The sequence below is a fragment of the Coregonus clupeaformis genome, unplaced genomic scaffold (genome assembly GCF_020615455.1).
Source record: "Coregonus clupeaformis isolate EN_2021a unplaced genomic scaffold, ASM2061545v1 scaf3414, whole genome shotgun sequence".
Classification (NCBI taxonomy): domain Eukaryota; kingdom Metazoa; phylum Chordata; class Actinopteri; order Salmoniformes; family Salmonidae; genus Coregonus; species Coregonus clupeaformis.
Genome location: NW_025536868.1, coordinates 1,887 through 22,300, shown reverse-complemented (window position 1 = coordinate 22,300; position 20,414 = coordinate 1,887). Strand labels below are relative to the sequence as shown.

The 20,414-nt window shown below is 42.1% G+C and overlaps 3 protein-coding genes across 3 annotated transcripts; 2 read left to right on the top strand and 1 right to left on the bottom strand.

Moving 5' to 3' along the window:
• Positions 1–331: 331 nt before the first annotated feature.
• Positions 332–1,764, top strand: LOC123489890. The gene is made up of 4 exons (XM_045220238.1): positions 332–753; positions 888–1,070; positions 1,182–1,329; positions 1,447–1,764. The coding sequence occupies exons 1-4, from the start codon at positions 545–547 to the stop codon at positions 1,762–1,764; spliced, it is 858 nt and encodes a 285-aa protein (XP_045076173.1). The 5' UTR covers positions 332–544.
• A 96-nt stretch (positions 1,765–1,860) lies between these two features.
• LOC123489891 lies at positions 1,861–4,059 on the top strand. Its single transcript, XM_045220240.1, has 6 exons — positions 1,861–2,061; positions 2,158–2,289; positions 2,381–2,523; positions 2,635–2,847; positions 2,947–3,185; positions 3,365–4,059. Exons 1-6 carry the CDS (start codon positions 1,864–1,866, stop codon positions 3,997–3,999), a joined length of 1,560 nt encoding a protein of 519 aa, XP_045076175.1. The 5' UTR covers positions 1,861–1,863; the 3' UTR covers positions 4,000–4,059.
• A 5,764-nt stretch (positions 4,060–9,823) lies between these two features.
• On the bottom strand, positions 9,824–11,645 carry LOC121556291. Its single transcript, XM_041870196.2, has 5 exons — positions 11,431–11,645; positions 10,759–11,208; positions 10,460–10,520; positions 10,294–10,335; positions 9,824–10,051 (listed from the first exon to the last, which is right to left on the bottom strand). The coding sequence occupies exons 1-5, from the start codon at positions 11,597–11,599 to the stop codon at positions 9,985–9,987; spliced, it is 789 nt and encodes a 262-aa protein (XP_041726130.1). The 5' UTR covers positions 11,600–11,645; the 3' UTR covers positions 9,824–9,984.
• Positions 11,646–20,414: the final 8,769 nt, after the last annotated feature.

Here is a 20,414-nt window from a genome sequence, read left to right as displayed (position 1 = left end):
GTATATACTCCACTTCAGAAAAGAGAATTCAACTAAGAGCAACGACAACACTCTTTCCTTCTGGGAGCTGATATTTTGGATTATTGCTTTTTTTCCTTATTCTGCAGAGATTCCTTTGCGATTGTGTTATTACGTCCTTTATTTTTCAGCAAGATGGCATCTGCAAATGCAACTGGTTCAAGGTAATTTATCTCTTTAATTATTCAATGTATATTACTGTTAGTATGTTGCTGTTATTAATGTTAGTAGTAGGCCCAAAATGAAGCCTGACCTAAATTTGAGGTGCTTTTGGGTGAGAGCATTAGAAGCTTTGAGGCCAGAAACACAATTAAACCACAGTAACGTTGCTGTTATTAATGTTAGCAGTAGCTCTGCTAGCACTAGTAATAATAGGTGTGTAAGTATTGACATACTGCTAGTAACTTCATTACATGTACTTACTGTGCATTTACTGTCTTACAGAAAACAAAGAAGGATCCCTCTTGTCTGCAGATTTTGCTTGAAGAACCAGGACACCCTCCCTCTACACCTCAGCAGAGTGTGCATGAAGTTAAAAACAAAACAAGAGATTGTTCAAGAAGTCGCCGCTGCCCGAGATTCCATGATAGAGCATCTTTGCAAAGGCAGGATCTTTGACTACAGTTTACTGAGCTGTATTGTTATAAAACAAAGCGCACTCCGAATCCTGATCAAGAAGCTTGAAGAAACGGGTCATATTGTTAAGAACAAGCCAGAAGTCAAACAAGCACCTGTGTAAGCTATTTCTTACACCGATAAAATAATATACATGCAAGCTACATCATATTTCAACTCATTTTAACTGTTGTCCAATTATGTTTGATTGTAATATAATATAATTGTTTTTGTTTATCTGTGTGATATTTCAGCCAAGTGGAAGTGGCTCATGTGTTGGCACCAGCTGAAGATGCAGATGCAGATGCTGAATCAGACAACAGCACGGAGGATGACCAGTCTGACCAGGATGACCAGTCTGACCAGTCTGACCAGTCTGACCAGGATGACCAGTCTGACCAGGATGACCAGGATGACCAGTCTGCCTTGTACCAACCGTAAGTAAATACAAAATATAAATAATCTCATAAACAACTACTACACATAAGTATATAAGTGAACATGGATGTATTTTATTGATTCTAATCTGCATACCAAATGTTTTCCAGACCAATGAACCAGTCATGGGACAACAAACTGAGAAAGGCAATGCAAATGAGTGGTTTATACCAAAAGCACCCTCTGGATTGTGATCTGCTGGCTGGATTTGCCAAATATCTCTGCGACGACCACAACATTCCCAATTTCAAACAGGAGGTTATGTACAGCAATTTTACTTTAATTTAACTGTTGAAATATTTTTAATGAGAATTACTTAATTACAAAGTAGTTATTAACTATGCAACTAACATTATTTTTAATTTTCATGTACAGGTTGCAAATGTGTCTAGGTTTTTGTTTTACATGGACTCCACCAAACCTTCCCTGGATTTTGTCAATCAATTGGAGAAAAGCAGGTCCTTTTTTACCAAGCTTGCAAACATTGGACAGAAGAAGCAAACAATTGCAAACTACATGAAGAATCTGAAGAGGTTTCTTCGCTACATCACGACGTCAACAAACGTCATCCAGACAGACAGGGGCTTGTATGAGCAATGCAAGCATTTCCAAGACTGCCTGAATGACTTACAGAAGTCCATGAGCAAGCAGGTGTCTCAGGAAATTACCAGGAAAAGGTATATATATATTTAAAATTGATCCTCACGGAAACGTAGTTAACATTTTAAGTGTGTATTGTTGTCGTTCTTCAAATCATTAATGTATTATTGTTTATTCTGCAGGTACACACAGATGATGACGGTTGCAAAGACACCAAAAGAATGTGTGGCAGTCTTGGAGGTGGCCAAGAAAGACTTTCTGGGTGTCATTGGGAAGGCCACGAGTGAAGAATCTTTGGACGAACCTGAACAACTGCTCATGCTGTACTACCTGGAGTCTCTTCTCATGCTGAAACATCTCCAAAGGGCTGGAGTTGTAAAAAATATGACCGTAAGTTAACTAATGTCATATAATTGCTATAATGTTGAATCGTATTTGCTTTTTTTTGGCATATGTTTTATTGATATGTCACATTTCCTATTGTAGCTGAACGAATGGCTCTCAAGGAAGGAGTGCATCTTGCCAAATGGTGAGAAATGGACTGTCATCTGTGTTAAGCAACACAAGACAGGGACACAGCAGGTGGCAACCGTTTCGTTAGACGAGGAGGAAGATGCAGTAAGTATATTTACCACAATCTGGTTATTGTGAATGAGATTGATTTAATACAAACCTGGTAAATATGTTTTTTTTTTGTCTACATTTTCAGTGGTTGGATACGTACTACCGACACGTTCGACCAGCTTTTCTTCAAAACTGTGATGACGTGGAAGAAGATGAGAGGTTCTTCATTTCCACAGTTGGAAGAGCCATCTACAACCCGTCCAATGACCTACAAAGGTTTCAGGCCAAGTAAGTTGAACACTGTTAAGAACAACGCTGTTTTTTTATCATTACACAATACTTTTATGACAGTACAGTTTTCTAAAACCAAAAAACTGTTTTTTCTTGTTCTTTCATCAGATACAAACTCCCCAACATCACCAGCCAGGTAGCAAGGCACATTTTTGAGACACATACCAAAGCCAACTTCACGGATGCAGAGAAGGCACTTGTTGCTGACTACTTGGACCATACAACTGCCACACCTTACAGGCACTACCGCATGAAGACACCACTCAATGCCTGCATGGGAATGAAGCTGATCTCCAAAGTCACCATGTCCAGTGAATCTGAGTGAGTATTTATACTCATTATATAAATGACCTTTTACAATGTCTTGTAAAGTTGTTACATATGGCTAACACGTTTTTTGTTATTTTCCCCTTTTTCAAGTAATGAGACTGCAGGCCCCTCCTCCGCAAGCACAAGTTGTGGAACAGGAGCATTGTCCAGCAGCCAAACGTTGGATGAGGCACAGGCCTTGAACCTCTTCTATCAAAGCTTCCCTGTCACAATTGATGGACAATCAATCAAGAAGAAGGACAGACTACTGATTGCAGGAAGGCATGAGAGACACTGTTATGACAAGTGGAGAAACCAGCAAGAGAAAATGAGACGGGATTATGTGATCGGTAAAGATGCAGCTTAAAATACAATAGACTGAATACAATTTTAACATATTAGGTATTACGAGAATGTACTTGATTTAGTCACATAACTACGACTGTAAGTAGTCCTGGATAAGGGCTTCTGCTATTGAGTAAATGACATAAATAATAACACATGTATTTTTGTCTTTGCATTGTTACAGCTCACTTCCCCAGAAGAGAACCCACTGCCAGAAAAGCAGAGAAATACATTAAACGGCAGAACTGGGAGAAGAACAGAGTGAAGGTGGAGGATGTCCTTCGTTACTGGCAACCTTCAAGCGACATTGACACAAAAAATGAAAACAACGCAATTATGAAACTGGTGAAGTCCCAGAAGTGGAAAGGACTGTACATTTCCAGTGACCCTGTCAAAGGAAGAAAGGTCACGACAACACGGAAATTTGCCAAAGGGGAAGTCGTCTGTGACTACCACGGTCTCCCACTCTCAGGGAAGCAGGGGAAAGAACTTTTGGCAGCAACAGATGAAGACGAGGTGGGGTACCTATATTTCTACAAGGATGTATCAGGGAAAACGTGCTGCATAGATGCCAAGACTGTGCCCTGCCCTTGCCACCCAGAGAAGGACACAATTGGACGGAGGATCAACCACTCCAGAAAGAGAAGCAACATTAAAGGTCAGCTTCAGCAACTTGAAGAGGATGGCAACGTGTGGAACGTCATCCTTTTCATTGCCCAACGAGACATTCCGGTTCAGGAAGAACTGTTGTTTGACTATGGGGTGTCAAGAAAATATTTTGGTGGAGAAGGAGAAGATTTGGAACGGATTGACAGCTAGCCAGTCAGCACGAAATCACCAATAGCTGATGGGACTCAAAAATATCCTTAAACCCCTTTTTTTTTAAATGTAAATCTGTAATTTTGGTAATATATTTTGCCATGCATGTTTAACTTACATTTCAGTTTTGGGTATCTGCACTTTAAAATAAACAACACATTTAAAAGAAAACCTGCATATTGTTTATATTTTCACCCTTGTCTATTCAACACACTTTTGGCAGATGCCATCTTGCTAAAAAATGTCTCAGGTGTTGTCAGGCCATTGTTCTGATGTTTGAGGCTCCTCAAGCAGAGGAATTTCACACCTCTGTGTGGGGGTTTCACAAGCCGTTAGGGTTAGATAGGAAGTATTATGTGCAGTAGTCTGAAATGTGGCAGGAATGTACCTCAGTTGGTAGAGCATGGTGTTTGCAATGCCAGGGTTGTGCCAGGGTTGTGGGTTCGATTCCCAAACCTGCCATCTGAGCCTGTTCTAGCCACACGCCGGGAGCCTCTTAGACATCCTAACACAGGGAGAAAGATTAAGGACTGGGTGATTCAAATCTGTCAAGCATCCCTGCCTTTTGTGATGCAGGTGGATAGCTTTCCAGGGGCCACCTTCTATCATCTGAAAGGCGTTTTGGAGAAGCTAGAACCAAACCCTGCCATAGAGAAGGTGATTCTGTCTGCAGGCTTAAACAACTGCCTCTTGAGACAGACATCTAGCACCACCTGGAAACAGCTGCAGCAGTTGCTGAAAGTGTGTGAGAACATGTTTCCCAGTGCAATACTCTATGTCCCACTCATACATTTTTCAGATAGGCTGGAAAGAGATCAGCAGTCTCTCATAAATAGACTGAACCAAACCATTTTGGAGAGATGCAATTACTTAACTGACATGAATAGACTCCGGTTCCGCACACAGCCCCGTGATCCAGTCCACTGGACGGCTGAGACAGCTGTTGAGATCCTTCAATTCTGGCTGGATCAATTAAACATGTAAGGGGAGAACAATGTCAGGATACAGCTCCCCATTGGAATATTACCAACCTCTCTCTATCCTATAGACTTACAGAGACAGGGAGGGAAGTTTTAGGAGAGATGTATTGACTGGGGGAATGTACCAATAAATGGATTTGAAAATGGTGTGGTTTTCTTCTATTTTACAAATAAAATATTTTTGGATCCACGATGTTATACTGGCATTGGCTGTATTTCATATTGCAAACGGACAAGTACATTTGCAATACATTTCAGTGGGCATTTATTATCACCAATTGGACATGCTGAAATCAACAGCGATGAGCAAGGGAGAGGATCCACTATCATTCCTTGGCCAGCCCGAGTTCAATAATCTTGAAAATGTGGCATTTAAGCTTTGTAAGAGCATGTCCAATTGGTGGTTATAAATGCCCATTGTAAGATATCGGAGACAGGCCACACGCCAGGAGCCTCTTACACATCCTACAGTTTTTTACAATCACTTTGGCACTCATTTCAGAACCTTGACGTCATTTTTCAAAACTCTAGACACACAACTCACAACCAATGATCAAAATGCACATTTTTCAAAACTCTTAACACTTTTTTCAATTGCTTGGATACCATACACATAAAACTAGGATCATTTGCTTCATTTAACAAAAGTCACATGTTCAATATGACACAACTTAACATCAAAGTACTACTATTTCAAAAGGCAATTACATTTCAGATGAGTGTCTATTCATTTCATTACAATTATCCAACTATCAATTGATACAACTGCTCAAAATGATAAGTAACTGTTGCATTACTCTTAATGCATAGTTGTATGGAAACAGACAAACAATATTCCATGTTTAGATCATGAAAGTTTCAAAATAACGAGATTCATTCATTCATTGTGTGTGTGTGTGTGTGTGTGTGTGTGTGTGTGACTATTGTCACCCACATGTGTCTCATATAGGCAGATCCCACTATTCAAGTCATTACACCATTCAACTGGACTGTGGAAGTAGAGGGCTGCATTACCATGGGACGGCCCGCCGGACCTGCCGGTCCCGACAGAGATCATCGTGGCACGGCCGGCCTTTTTCATGCAGCGGGAGACAGACTACTTTGGGATGAAAATAGTTGTGTTGTCCCGCAGATTATTTGGAAAGGTCATCTTTCTGCTTGGTATGCCTTAGCGAACCTGTTGTATTAAAATCACACCTTTGTCGCATTATTCATGTAATCGGTAAGAAATGGCTAGCTAGTTAGCGGTCAATCGGTGACGCCACTCGCTCTGAGACCTTGAAGTAGATGTTTCCCTTGCTCTGCAAGGGCCGCAGCTTTTTGTGGAGCGACGGGTTAACGTTGCTTCGAGGGTGACTGTTGTTCGATGTGTGCAGAGGGTCCCTGGTTCAAGCCCAGGTAGGGGCGAGGAGAGGGACGGAAGCAACACGGTTACATTCACACACTCAGAATTCGCTGTTTCAACTTCAGTAGCCTCTCCTCTCCTCTCCTCGTTGGGCGTGGGGTCTCATTGGAAATAGAGTAGGCTGGCAACATGGGCGGAGAATCACGTGGCAGTTAACTTGAATATGAAGTTAACTTGAATATGATTAGACTGTAGTTTACTACAGTCTGTAAATCAATATTGATAATGGAAAGAAGCAGAGGGCGCTCAGCCAACGTGAGTCGAGGTGCGATCGAAAATATATACCATAATTGAAAAGGCACATAGGTTTGGCTACTATGGTTAACTAGCTTTGTGCCTTTTCAATAAGAACTGATTACCCAGTCATTTGTCTCTGCCTGCAAATCGTCCTCCTAAAAGGTAGTCTATACCCTATATGCAAAACGTCATTATTCCAGCTGCTTCCAGTTCAGTAGCCGTACCTGCGAGATCAGGTGCGAGTGTGGTCTCAATTAAATAGAGTAGGCGATAGCCTATTGTACGGTGGCCGGGAAGTGCAAAGCAACAGGCCACCGTACTATTGACCCCTTTCTGTGTTTGCAAACATTGTCGCACGAGGAAGATGCGCATAAATTGGTGGCAGAACACCAGGGAGTTCTTATAGAACGGTGGCAGAACACCAGGGAGTTCTAATAGAACGGTGGCAGAACACCAGGGAGTTCTTATAGAACGGTGGCAGAACACCAGGGAGTTCTTATAGAACGGTGGCAGAACACCAGGGAGTTCTAATAGAACGGTGGCAGAACACCAGGGAGTTCTTATAGAACGGTGGCAGAACACCAGGGAGTTCTTATAGAACGGTGGCAGAACACCAGGGAGTTCTTATAGAACACCAGCAAAAAAATGCCTCTATTTACGTGTTGCTTATGAGGGAGTGCATTTCACACTACTTTTGGATTATAATAGGATTTTAAGGCTCGTATGAATGTCCTGCTTAATATAATGTGTGTGTCACCATCGCAAATCAACTGCATTATACTTTTTTTTTTTTAATGTCAACTTCATCTAGTAAAATGGCTCTTTGGCTAGCTTTTGCTACAGCCTACAGTTTGTCAATGAGCGTTAGCATTCTAGCTAACAACTGCTGCATCCAAAATAGTTATTTTGCAAAGATCACAACCAAATATAATCTTAGCGACTGTTCAAGCAAGAATCAAAACATAATTGTAAGCCTATGAGAACCCCCCCAAAAAAGTTAATTTGTTTAGAAGTAATAAAAACATACATCTAATCGCTAATCGTAGGCTATAAAACTAGCTCAAGAGAAAGTGCAAGTCTCTCCAACTCTGCTCTCTTTAAAATATACTATACATCTAGCATACTGGCTGACATTACCCATTAATACAGATAGCGTAATGTGGCCACGTGAGAATCTCTGGTGATTTAACCTATTTTCTGATGTAATTTCCCAGAATTCCATATAGCCTGTAATTGCTGAGCTGCGTCACATACGCCTAAAATAACATGTTGGGTTTGGGACCAGTTCTCGACGTAGCAGATGGGAATCGGACAGAAAGCCAGCGGGCGTTGTGCGGCTGCGGGTGGGAGCGGGAGCGGGACGAAGAAATCATTTCTGCGCAGACCTCCATATGGAAGCTCATTATAACTGATGGTGCTGCGATGTGATGTGATTGTTGTTGTACATCTGGACTCATACAGTATGTCACCCTTTAGGACAGTGCAGTTTACCTCACAATAATTAAGGCTTGTTCTTTGTGGAATTTTTTACAACAGCAATATTTTATGACCTGCCTTGTCTGTCTCTGTCTGGGCCAAGCTTTCCCAATGCTGTTCCTCATTGAACGTCAGTGACGTGGTCTCGTTTGGCTCATGCACTTCTAAAAGCAGCCACTAGATGGCGTCATAAAACATTTGATGTCAAAAAGAAATCTCAGTGAAAAAGTGCCACTGACGTGCCACCATAGAGGTTAGAGGACTCCTCTGTGTATCTATCCCATTCGGGTGTCTGGGGAGCACTTGGGTAGCGCCATGGGGTCATCTCCATTTTGAAGTAGTCCATTTTCTTCTTCTACTACTTCTATGAGTTGGTAAACAAACTGAAAGGGTGCATACTGCCACCTGGAGTGTGTTGTTTGAACAGGTATAAAGCCAAGGTTGGCAATTTAATAAAATTAATTAGTTAATAAATAATGATTCTTAATGGAATCATGTGATGCTTCCTTAACCCATAGGAAGTCCGACCAGTTGACTACTTCAATGGCAATGTCCATGCAGAAATGGGTTTTATCCATCTAGAGTCCTCTATAATTCTCTATGCGCGATACAGAAGACCAGTGGTTCATGTATTTCTAACAAAGATGGTGGATATATTAAGATAATTCACTCAGGCCGTTTCCCGTTGAAAAAAATAGTAAGTTCCGGTCTGCTTAACAGGAAGGGCTCTCCCATAGACACCAATGTGATAGCAGCTGGGTCTGGTCTGCTTAGTTCACTGACTTCCATTGAACCCCCCCAAAAAAGGAGGGAGTGGGATGTCTGGCTTCCTCTTCCTCGTCTCTGCGTCCAATAACATTTTGCTCTGCCCGCAGTACCTCCTTATGTGTTAGTTCAGCCAATCATTTGACCTATGACCTTATGACAGCTTCTCTATTTAACAGGTAGAGCTCCACCACTAAGCGCCAGTCATTAATCTGTCTGTAACCCATGGAGACGGAAAGATGTCGCAACCTTACATCCATCCAATTATGTCCCCTGTGAGCGCATGGGCAGCGCGCCATTGAGGCTATCTCCATTTTGAAGTAGTCCATTTTCATCTTCACGATTGGCTGATCCCTCCTGATGACCAGGTTGGACATGACTCCAACAGGGGTCACCAGGAGGGATCAGCCAATGAAGTTGGAAGTACCACCCAGTTGACTACTTTAAAATGGTGGAAGCCCTCAATGGCTCTGCCCATGCAAAAACAGGTTATTTCCCAGATATTACCTCTTTCCATCTCTATGCTGTTACCCCATAAAAGAGCAATCCAAACATGCAGGTAGGAAGACTGCCTTGACTGGGGTCCTGTGTGCCGTGTGCTGAGGTTTTGACTAAAAAGGATATAGCTTTTGTCCGATTTGACATTTCGTAGCATGTTAGGAGAACTTAGGCAGCAGGTTAGGAGAATTAACGTGTCAGGTTAGAATCATTAGGTCTAGGTCAGGAAAAGGGTTAGGGTTAGCTAAAATGTAAAAAATAAAAAATAAAAAAATAACCTTTTGATTTACATTTTACAAAATCGGTATATTTTTTTGCCATGACCATGTGCTGTTTGAAGGGTGCATGTGTGTTTATCCCAGTGGTTAATCCAAGGTTTGCCTTGCTTTAACTGCTATTTGCAATTCAACAACAACAACAACAACAACAACAACAACAGATAATGAAACAAACCAAATCAATGTAATGTCCATGTTTATTCTTTCTACACGCTACATTCTATTCCGCTGTACTTTGTGAACATGAAGCTGGTGAGATATAATTGTTACACACCACGGCTGCGTTTACACGGGCAGCCCAATTCGGATCTTTTGTAGTTGGGGGATTGTCGTCTAACATGGCTTCTCAACACTTGGAAAAGTAGCTAGAGGCGACCGTCATGTCACACTCCTTCTGGAAGAGCAGCTTGATCCTACAAGATAATTAAAACAATATGAATAATTCCATCAGGAAAGCGTTAAAATGTCCATATTCAGTTACAACCCCTAGAGGTGCTCGCTTAAATTCACTAAAGGACATCCTAAAGTGACGTTCTCATAGAACGTTTCACACATTTAAACATCGAATGCCAACCAATTAACTCGCTTTGATATGATGGAAATAAAATCTATTTACAAAATGTAAAATACACCATTTTTTCATTTGCATACTTACATTCTCTTTAGAGCCTTTGTTTGTTGACCGGGGCCAATTTCCCTGTTTGAATGAAAAAAAAAAAAGACAATCTAAAAGTGAATAAGAATTCCTGCACTTACAAACAAGTATATTAACACATGAAGAAACAGGAGAGAACACATCCACCTCAAAACCAAACACTTACATTGTCCGTTTGATCGTCTCCACACAGGTTAAGTCATCACTTATGTTGTCGTCAATCAAAGCTTGAGAGAAACAAAAAGCCCAACAGAGATCCTTAACTGAACACTGTCATACAAGACGTTTGAATCTAACATCCAACTACCCTATTAATAAACCTGTTGTGTATTTTCTCACAGACTCGAGCATCTTGACCACTTAGATACATAGAATTTGTCGTAGGCTCGAGCATCTTGACCACTTAGATACATAGGTTTTGTCATAGGCTTGAGCATTTTGAGCACATTGACACATTGAACTCACCACTGCAGTTCATCTGGCAAAGGTTCAGAGATGGAGTGGAGCCCGAGGAACAAATCACACGATCGCTCAGCTGGAACAAGCCGTAGAGGGTTCCCATGGTCTCTTCTTCGCTGGAGTCTTCTCCTGAGGTGAAGTGATTCCCAGCGTGTCTCTTACCCCTCTTAGGAGGCTGCTCAGGGCGTCTAGGAAGGGTAGGATGGGTAGGAGGGGTAGGGTGGTTAGGGTGGGTAGGATGGGTAGGATGGTTGTCATTGTTAGCAGTGTGGTTAGGGTGGTTAGGGTGGACATCATCCCCGGCGTGTCTCTTCCCCCTCCTATGAGGGGGCTCGGGGCGATGGCGGTCATTAACTTTAGCAGGGCGGGTTGAGAGGACATCAGGGCCGTCGTCATCCCTCCAAGCAGTCACAAAACTGCTGTTGAACCCTGTGGCCTTCTCCACGTGGCAGACGACTGGAAGAGGCAACAAACATGTAGCGTTACTTTACAATCAGACTCCTAGGGCCGATTTCCCAGACACAGATTTAGCCTAGTCATAATAAAAAGCCATTTCCATTGAGAATCTCGATTTAAAGAGTTTCTTAGTCCGGGACTAGGCTTCATCTGTGTTCCGGGAAACCAGTCCACAGCATTTAACCATTCCTTCAGATTTTTGGGTTATGTAATGTAACTTACTTTTAGCCACAAAATCCTTGTTTGTCAGGTTCTTCACTTTGGCTTTCGCAGTCAGGTTGAATTTGAGGGCCGCCTCCTCCAATAAGCTCTTCAGCTCACATTTGGAGAATATCCGTCCCTCAGACAGACTGGCTGCTACGGCCAACAACACCAACATCTGCATCTTCATGTTGCCTCTGTCTTGCTGGTCTTTCCTCGATTGTGACGAGAAGATGAATTGCACAGTAGATATACTCCTGGTGCCCTCGCCCCTTGGGAGTGACGTGACCGAGTCTCGTTCTTACCTTTTTTTTTTTTAATCGAAAGTAAGGCACTAAAGCTCTCAGAAACGTTTCCAAGGACTCCATCAATGTAACAAAGCTCCACCCGATGTTTTGTTACACCACGCGATTCAGGCCCCTGGGGAAAACGATTTAAAAACTGCCACGTGATGATATAACAAAGGGGTTTAAACAATCAGCATTCAGGATTAGACCCACCCATTGTATAATGTTCAATAAGTTGACAAGAAGGTTGGGCTTTAGATCAAACTTTAGACACACAATAAGGTCAAACCCACTCTCACGGGTATCTCACGACCACATGACTGCAATCACAAGGACCTTTCAATCGGTGTGTGCCACACCTGATCACAACACCTATGCGTCCAAAAGTAATCTCGAAACCAGTCTTGAAATGGAGAGAAAACCGAAACCCGCACCAAGAGTTATAAATAGTCTCTTTTCATTTTCCTCATCTGACTGATCACATGACCTCTAGAGTAACGTGAGACCCATCAATGTGGTTTGTTTTCATGCATTGTTTCCATCTAAGGGATACCGTGTTTCCAGATGGATAACTTCTCTGGAATGGAACAATAAACATAACTACAAACATTCACATTTAATCACGAGGGGATACGAAAGCTACTGGAAATTAAAAGGGATTTGATCATTTGATGTATCTCTTATTTTGTCAAAGTAGGACACGTTACAGATAAAACCCCAGTGAACACTGAGTGGTGCAGTGGTCTAAGGCACTGCATCGCAGTGCTAACTGTGCCACTAGAGATCCTGGTTCGAATCCAGGCTCTGTCGTAGCCGGCCGCGACCGGGAGACTCATGGGCGGCGCACAATTGGCCCAGGGTAGGGGAGGGAATGGCCGGCAGGGATGTAGCTCAGTTGATAGAGCATGGCGTTTGCAACGCCAGGGTTGTGGGTTCGAGTCCCACGGGGGGCCAGTAAAATAAAATAAAATAAAATGTTTTCACTAACTGTGAGTCGCTCTGGATAAGAGCGTCTGCTAAATGACTAAAATGTAAAAACGGAATCTGTTGGTTTCTACTCCCTCACTCCACTCTTGTGTTGGTTTCAACTCCCTCACTCTTGTGTTGGTTTCAATTCCCTCACTCTTGTGTTGGTTTCAACTCCCTCACTCTTGTGTTGGTTTCAACTCCCTCACTCTTGTGTTGGTTACAACTCCCTCACTCTTGTGTTGGTTTCAACTCCCTCACTCTTGTGTTGGTTTCAACTCCCTCACTCTTGTGTTGGTTTCAACTCCCTCACTCTTGTGTTGGTTACAACTCCCTCACTCTTGTGTTGGTTTCAACTCCCTCACTCTTGTGTTGGTTTCAACTCCCTCACTCTTGTGTTGGTTTCAACTCCCTCACTCTTGTGTTGGTTTCAACTCCCTCACTCTTGTGTTGGTTTCAACTCCCTCACTCTTGTGTTTGTTTCAACTCCCTCACTCTTGTGATGGTTTCAACTCCCTCACTCTTGTGTTGGTTTCAACTCCCTCACTCTTGTGTTGGTTTCAACTCCCTCACTCTTGTGTTGGTTTCAACTCCCTCACTCTTGTGTTGGTTTCAACTCCCTCACTCTTGTGTTGGTTACAACTCCCTCACTCTTGTGTTGGTTTCAACTCCCTCACTCTTGTGTTGGTTTCAACTCCCTCACTCTTGTGTTGGTTTCAACTCCCTCACTCTTGTGTTGGTTTCAACTCCCTCACTCTTGTGTTGGTTTCAACTCCCTCACTCTTGTGTTTGTTTCAACTCCCTCACTCTTGTGATGGTTTCAACTCCCTCACTCTTGTGTTGGTTTCAACTCCCTCACTCTTGTGTTTGTTTCAACTCCCTCACTCTTGTGTTGGTTTCAACTCCCTCACTCTTGTGTTGGTTTCAACTCCCTCACTCTTGTGTTGGTTTCAACTCCCTCACTCTTGTGTTGGTTTCAACTCCCTCACTATTGTGTTGGTTTGAACTCCCTCACTCTTGTGTTGGTTTCAATTCCCTCACTCTTGTGTTTGTTTCAACTCCCTCACTCTTGTGATGGTTTCAACTCCCTCACTCTTGTGTTGGTTTCAACTCCCTCACTCTTGTGTTTGTTTCAACTCCCTCACTCTTGTGTTTGTTTCAACTCCATCACTCTTGTGTTGGTTTCAACTCCCTCACTCTTGTGTTGGTTTCAACTCCCTCACTCTTGTGTTGGTTTCAACTCCCTCACTCTTGTGTTGGTTTCATCTACCTCACTCTTGTGTTGGTTTCAACTCCCTCACTCTTGTGTTGGTTTCATCTCCCTCACTATTGTGTTGGTTTCAACTCCCTCACTCTTGTGTTGGTTTCAACTCCCTCACTCTTGTGTTGGTTTCTACTCCCTCACTCTTGTGTTGGTTTCAACTCCCTCACTCTTGTGTTGGTTTCAACTCCCTCACTCTTGTGTTGGTTTCAACTCCCTCACTCTTGGTAGTTGTAGTAGAGGATGTTATCTATTGGAGGCCTTTAGTCCACTTCGTTCTAGCATTAGAAGGGCTCAAATCCTTCACTGAACATCATTTAGGAGATATTTGCTAAGTGAAGCTGAAAGTAGAAGGAGGAAAATTTTGAATGTTGGTTGGTCATTCGAGGGACCCGCTTTGGCACGTTTCTTTACACACATACAAGTTATTGGTAACACTTTTAGCAGACGCTTTTATCCAAAGCGACTTACAGTCATGTGTGCATACATTCTTACGTATATGGGTGGTCCCGGGGATCGAACCCACTACCCTGGCGTTACAAGCGCCGTGCTCTACCAATTGAGCTACAGAGGACACCTAGCATCATAGCACGTTATGACACGGTCACAACCATGTCATAACGTCATAACGGCTGACATAACTTGTCATAACCTGTCGTAATATGGTCATAATACTATCATGGAACATATATTTAGACCTTATTGTGTTATGTTATGGCTGGTTATGACACCTACATAACAGTGTCAAAACCCACAAAACCCACAAAAACCCCCTACCAGACAAGGCAAAACATTCCATTACACCATAGCCTACATGTCAACAGTATTGTTTATGTCATATAACATTTTCTGAAATTGACCGTATTGAATTATCATTGTAATTGCGCACACATTGATGTCAGTCACGCCCCGACCCCATATGCTCCTGATGCTGATGACTGGGATGAACGCAGGAGCAGGTTTCAGGAGCAGGACAACGCACCCTCTTGGGGACCGATTTACGTGATAGGCCTATCTGGCTCACACTGTGGATGATTATGATGGTCATAATGCTTCATGATAGTGTCATAAAGTGTATTTTCTACAATTTATTAAGAATATGATTTTTAAAAAACATGACTGTAAAGAATTAATTACAACAACAACAACAACAAAGGATTTAACTCTAAATCATATTATTTATTCAAATGTGTTTTTTCCCTGCCAAGAGGTTTCCTTTCGTTTGAAAGTTTGTTTCTGCAAGCTCCCTCAAGGTCTTCCCCTCCACTCCTGGATGCAGCCTCCCTCAAGATCTTCCCCTCCACCCCTGGATGCAGCCTCCCTCAAGATCTTCCCCTCCACCTTGGATGCAGCCTCCCTCAAGGTCTTCCCCTCCACCCCTGGATGCAGCCTCCCTCAAGGTCTTTCACACTTTCACACATTGTCAAATAAAAGCACGGTTTAGAGCTTTAAGGATCAATGAAAGAGTCTTCTATTAAACACCCCACTGGGCCACACCATGTCATTTCAGCGTGGATAATTCCCACTGGGCCACACCACGTCATTTCAGCGTGGATAATTCCCCCTGGGCCACACCACGTCATTTCAGCGTGGATAATACCCACTGGGCCACACCACGTCATTTCAGCGTGGATAATATTTGATTTAGAAGTTGATAAATGAGATGACATCCTATATTCACCCAATCAAAAAGACAGCCAAAAGTTAGTTGAATTTCCAATGTGTTATTTTACTACGCTTTCAACCATCTAAAAGTGCAGCAAAGTTCAAATGGGAAGACAATGTCAGATATTTCGTTTTATTTATACCAACAACTTAATGTGTTATCACTGTGCTTCATCTAATAGCGCAACCAAACGACAGGGATTGCAGTTGAGATGACGTTAAAAGTACACGGTGCAAGTGATCAATGCCATTCGAGATTCTGACAGATTATTACAGCAGTTGAGACCAAAGACCTGCGACGACCTGTGACCTCTCTGGAACATGCACACTTTATAAGATGACATAAGAATAAATGTATACAGGTAGTTACAATAACCTCCAAATGATGCCATGGATGAGTTACTTATTTTAAAGGTTGAACGTTACATTAGTTAGTGAGATAGTCCTAATTTTATGCTATTTACTGTATTAAAAAAGTAATATTCAAATCAAATCAAATTGTATTTGTCACTTGCGCCGAATACAACAAGGTGTAGACCTTACAGTGAAATGCAAATAGTCTGGGTAGGCATTTGATTAGCTGTTCAGGAGTCTTATGGCTTGGGGGTAGACACTGTTAAGAAACCTTTTGGACCTAGACTTGGCGCTCTGGTACCGCTTGCCGTGTGGTAGCAGAGAGAACAGTCTATGACTAGGGTGGCTGGAGTCTTTGACAATTTTGATGGTCTTCCTCTGACACCGCCTGGTATAGAGGTCCTGGATGGCAGGAAGCTTGGCCCCAGTGATGTACTGGGCCGTACGCACTACCCTCTGTAGTGCCTTGCGGTCGGAGGCTGAGCAGTTGCCATACCAGGCAGTGATGCAACCAGTCAGGATGCTCTCGATGGTGCAGCTGTATAACTTTTTGAGGATCTGAGGACCCATGCCAAATCTTTTCAGTCTCCTGAGGGGGAATAGGCTTTGTCGTGCCCTCTTCACGACTGTCTTGGTGTGTTTGGACCATGATAGTTTGTTGGTGATGTGGACACCAAGGAACTTGAAGCTCTCAACCTGCTCAGGGACAGGTTGAAAATGTCAGTGAAGACACTTGCAAGTTGGTCAGCGCATGCTCGGAGTACACGTCCTGGTAATCCGTCTGGCCCTGCGGCCTAGTGAATGTTGACCTGTTTAAAAAGGTCTCACTCACATCGGCTACAGAGAGCGTGATCACACAGTCATCCGGAACAGCTGGTGCTCTCATGCATGCTTCAGTATTGAATTATGTTTGGTTGTCATTGCAACCAAATATGAACATTTAAAGGAGCTGTATCTACTGCTTGGATAGTTCCATCTGAGCCACTGGCTTAATCCCAGTCTTTAACTTCTGGTTGAGCTGGAGACAGGTAAATACACTATTTACTCTATTTCAAAAGTGATATTGAATTGTTTTTGGTTATCAACACAACCAAATATCGACATTTGATTGAACAATATGAATTAAAATGAATATATGTTACTATAAGGGCAAAATGCTCCATATGCCATGGAATGTAAGTAAACAATATTTGACCTGATGTTTTATTGCATTAGGCTACACCATGGGATTACTGATAACTGTCTTGTCCAAATGTTGTTGTGTGTCTGTCTGGTTGAGAATTGTCATGTCAATCATCTTCTGTTTTTATGGTTGTCTTGTCACTGTCATTATCATTATCATGTTGTTTTTATGGTTGTCTTGTGACTGTCATTATCATGTTGTTTTTATGGTTGTATTATGACTGTCATTATTGTGTTGTTTTTATGGTTGTCTTGTCACTGTCATTATTGTGTAGTTTTTATGGTTGTCTTGTCACTGTCATTATCGTGTTGTTTTTATGGTTGTCTTGTCACTGTCATTATCATGTTGTTTTTATGGTTGTATTATGACTGTCATTATTGTGTTGTTTTTATGGTTGTCTTGTCACTATCATGTTGTTTTTATGGTTGTCTTGTGACTGTCATTATCGTGTTGTTTCTATGGTTGTCTTGTCACTGTCATTATCATGTTGTTTTTATGGTTGTCTTGTCACTGTCATTATCGTGTAGTTTTTATGGTTGTCTTGTCACTGTCATTATCATGTTGTTTTTATGGTTGTATTATGACTGTCATTATCATGTTGTTTTTATGGTTGTCTTGTCACTATCATTATCATGTTGTTTTTATGGTTGTCTTGTGACTGTCATTATCGTGTTGTTTCTATGGTTGTCTTGTCACTGTCATTATCATGTTGTTTTTATGGTTGTCTTGTCACTGTCATTATCGTGTAGTTTTTATGGTTGTCTTGTCACTGTCATTATCATGTTGTTTTTATGGTTGTATTATGACTGTCATTATCATGTTGTTTTTATGGTTGTATTATGACTGTCATTATTGTGTTGTTTTTATGGTTGTCTTGTCACTATCATTATCATGTTGTTTTTATGGTTGTCTTGTCACTGTCATTATCGTGTAGTTTTTATGGTTGTCTTGTCACTGTCATTATCATGTTGTTTTTATGGTTGTATTATGACTGTCATTATCATGTTGTTTTTATGGTTGTATTATGACTGTCATTATTGTGTTGTTTCTATGGTTGTCTTGTCACTGTCATTATCATGTTGTTTGTATCTTTGTTTAGTAAAAAAAAATCTACTTTTGAAGGAGATGTACAGTATGTTCTGCTTGGATAATTCCATCTTTGCCACTGACTTAGTCTGGCTTTATTAGTAGACTAACTGGAATTAAAGCCAGACTAAGTCAGTGGCACAGATGGAGCTGTCCATGCAGAACCTACATCTGTTGATAACACAATTCAACATCAGTAAATATCATTCCATCTGAGATCAACCAGAGCTGGAAACCCAAGACAAACTCTATTGTCTATTTGTTGTTGCATCCAGTAGGTAGTCTCTTCGTGGCTATAGGTCTGGGCTTGGCTTGGTTTTGGATTCACTCAGGCACTTATATTCCATTTGTTGTCTTCTGTTTGTCTGTTCTTTGTGTTCTGTTAGTCTGTTCTTTGTGTTCTGTTAGTCTGTTCTTTGTGTTCTGTTAGTCTGTTCTTTGTGTTCTGTTAGTCTGTTCTTTGTGTTCTGTTAGTCTGTTCTTTGTGTTCTGTTAGTCTGTTCTTTGTGTTCTGTTAGTCTGTTCTTTGTGTTCTGTTAGTCTGTCTTTTTGTTCTGTTAGTCTGTTCGTTGCTATCCGACTAATTTATTCACCTTCCTTTCTTTCCTATCAGACTTCTCTTTGTCACTATTGCTCTCATCATCACTTCTCTTTGACTTGGCGTCTTGCTTTGGCCTGTTGAACCAGTCTTTGAACGGCCTGCTGAACAATGGACGTCTGCCATTCACTGGGGTTTCCTCTCTGAGCTCATTGTCTCCCCGTTGGGATCGGCATCTACCTCTCTGTCAGAGGTTGGCTTGACCTCTGTCTCAGACTCCTTGACCTCTGTCTCAGACTCCTTGACCTCTGTCTCAGACTCCTTGACCTCTGGGGGATTTCGATCTCAAATCACACTTTTGTAATAGAAAAACAACAAAATCGGATGTTCTAAGTCCACAACAATGCTTAAACCACATCAGGAGACCACTTTTGAGATCTGGGAAAAATCTAAGAATGTAATTATTTTGTGTAGTTACCTTTTAATTCAAGTGCGCACCATGCACCAATAGCAATAGACTGTTGTTTGGTTAGCTATGTTTATACAGTGAGGAGAACAAGTATTTTATACACTGCCGATTTTGCAGGTTTTCCTACTTACAAAGCATGTAGAGGTCTGTAATTTTTATCATAGGTACACTTCAACTGTGAGAGACGGAATCTAAAACAAAAATCCAGAAAATCACATTGTATGATTTTTAAGTAATTAATTTGCATTTTATTGCATGACATAAGTATTTGATCACCTACCAACCAGTAAGAATTCCGCTCTCACAGACCTGTTAGTTTTTCTTTAAGAAGCCCTCCTGTTCTCCACTCATTACCTGTATTAACTGCACCTGTTTGGACTCGTTACCTGTATAAAAGACACCTGTCCACACACTCAATCAAATAGACTCCAACCTCTCCACAATGGCCAAGACCAGAGAGCTGTGTAAGGACATCAGGGATTAAATTGTAGACCTGCACAAGGCTGGGATGGGCTACAGGACAATAGGCAAGCAGCTTGGTGAGAAACAACAACTGTTGGCGCAATTATTAGAAAATGGAAGAAGTTCAAGATGACGGTCAATCACCTCGGTCTGGGGCTCCATGCAAGATCTCACCTCGTGGGGCATCAATGATCATGAGGAAGGTGAGGATCAGCCCAGAACTACACGGCAGGACCTGGTCAATGACCTGAAGAGAGCTGGGACCACAGTCTCAAAGAAAACCATTAGTAACACACTACGCCGTCATGGATTAAAATCCTGCAAGCGCCCCGCAAGGTCCCCCCTGCTCAAGCCAGCGCATGTCCAGGCCCGTCTGAAGTTTGCCAATGACCATCTGGATGATCCAGAGGAGGAATGGGAGAAGGTCTGTGGTCTGATCAGACAAAAATAGAGCTTTTTGGTCTAAACTCCCACTCCCGTGTTTGGAGGAAGAAGAAGGATGAGTACAACCCCAAGAACACCGTGAAGCATGGAGGTGGAAACATCATTCTTTGGGGATGCTTTTTCTGCAAAGGGGACAGGCCCGACTGCACCGTATTGAGGGGAGGATGGATGGGGCCATGTATCACGAGATCTTGGCCAACAACCTCCTTCCCTCAGTAAGAGCATTGAAGATGGGTCGTGGCTGGGTCTTCCAGCATGACAACGACCGAAACACAAAGCCTGGGCAACTA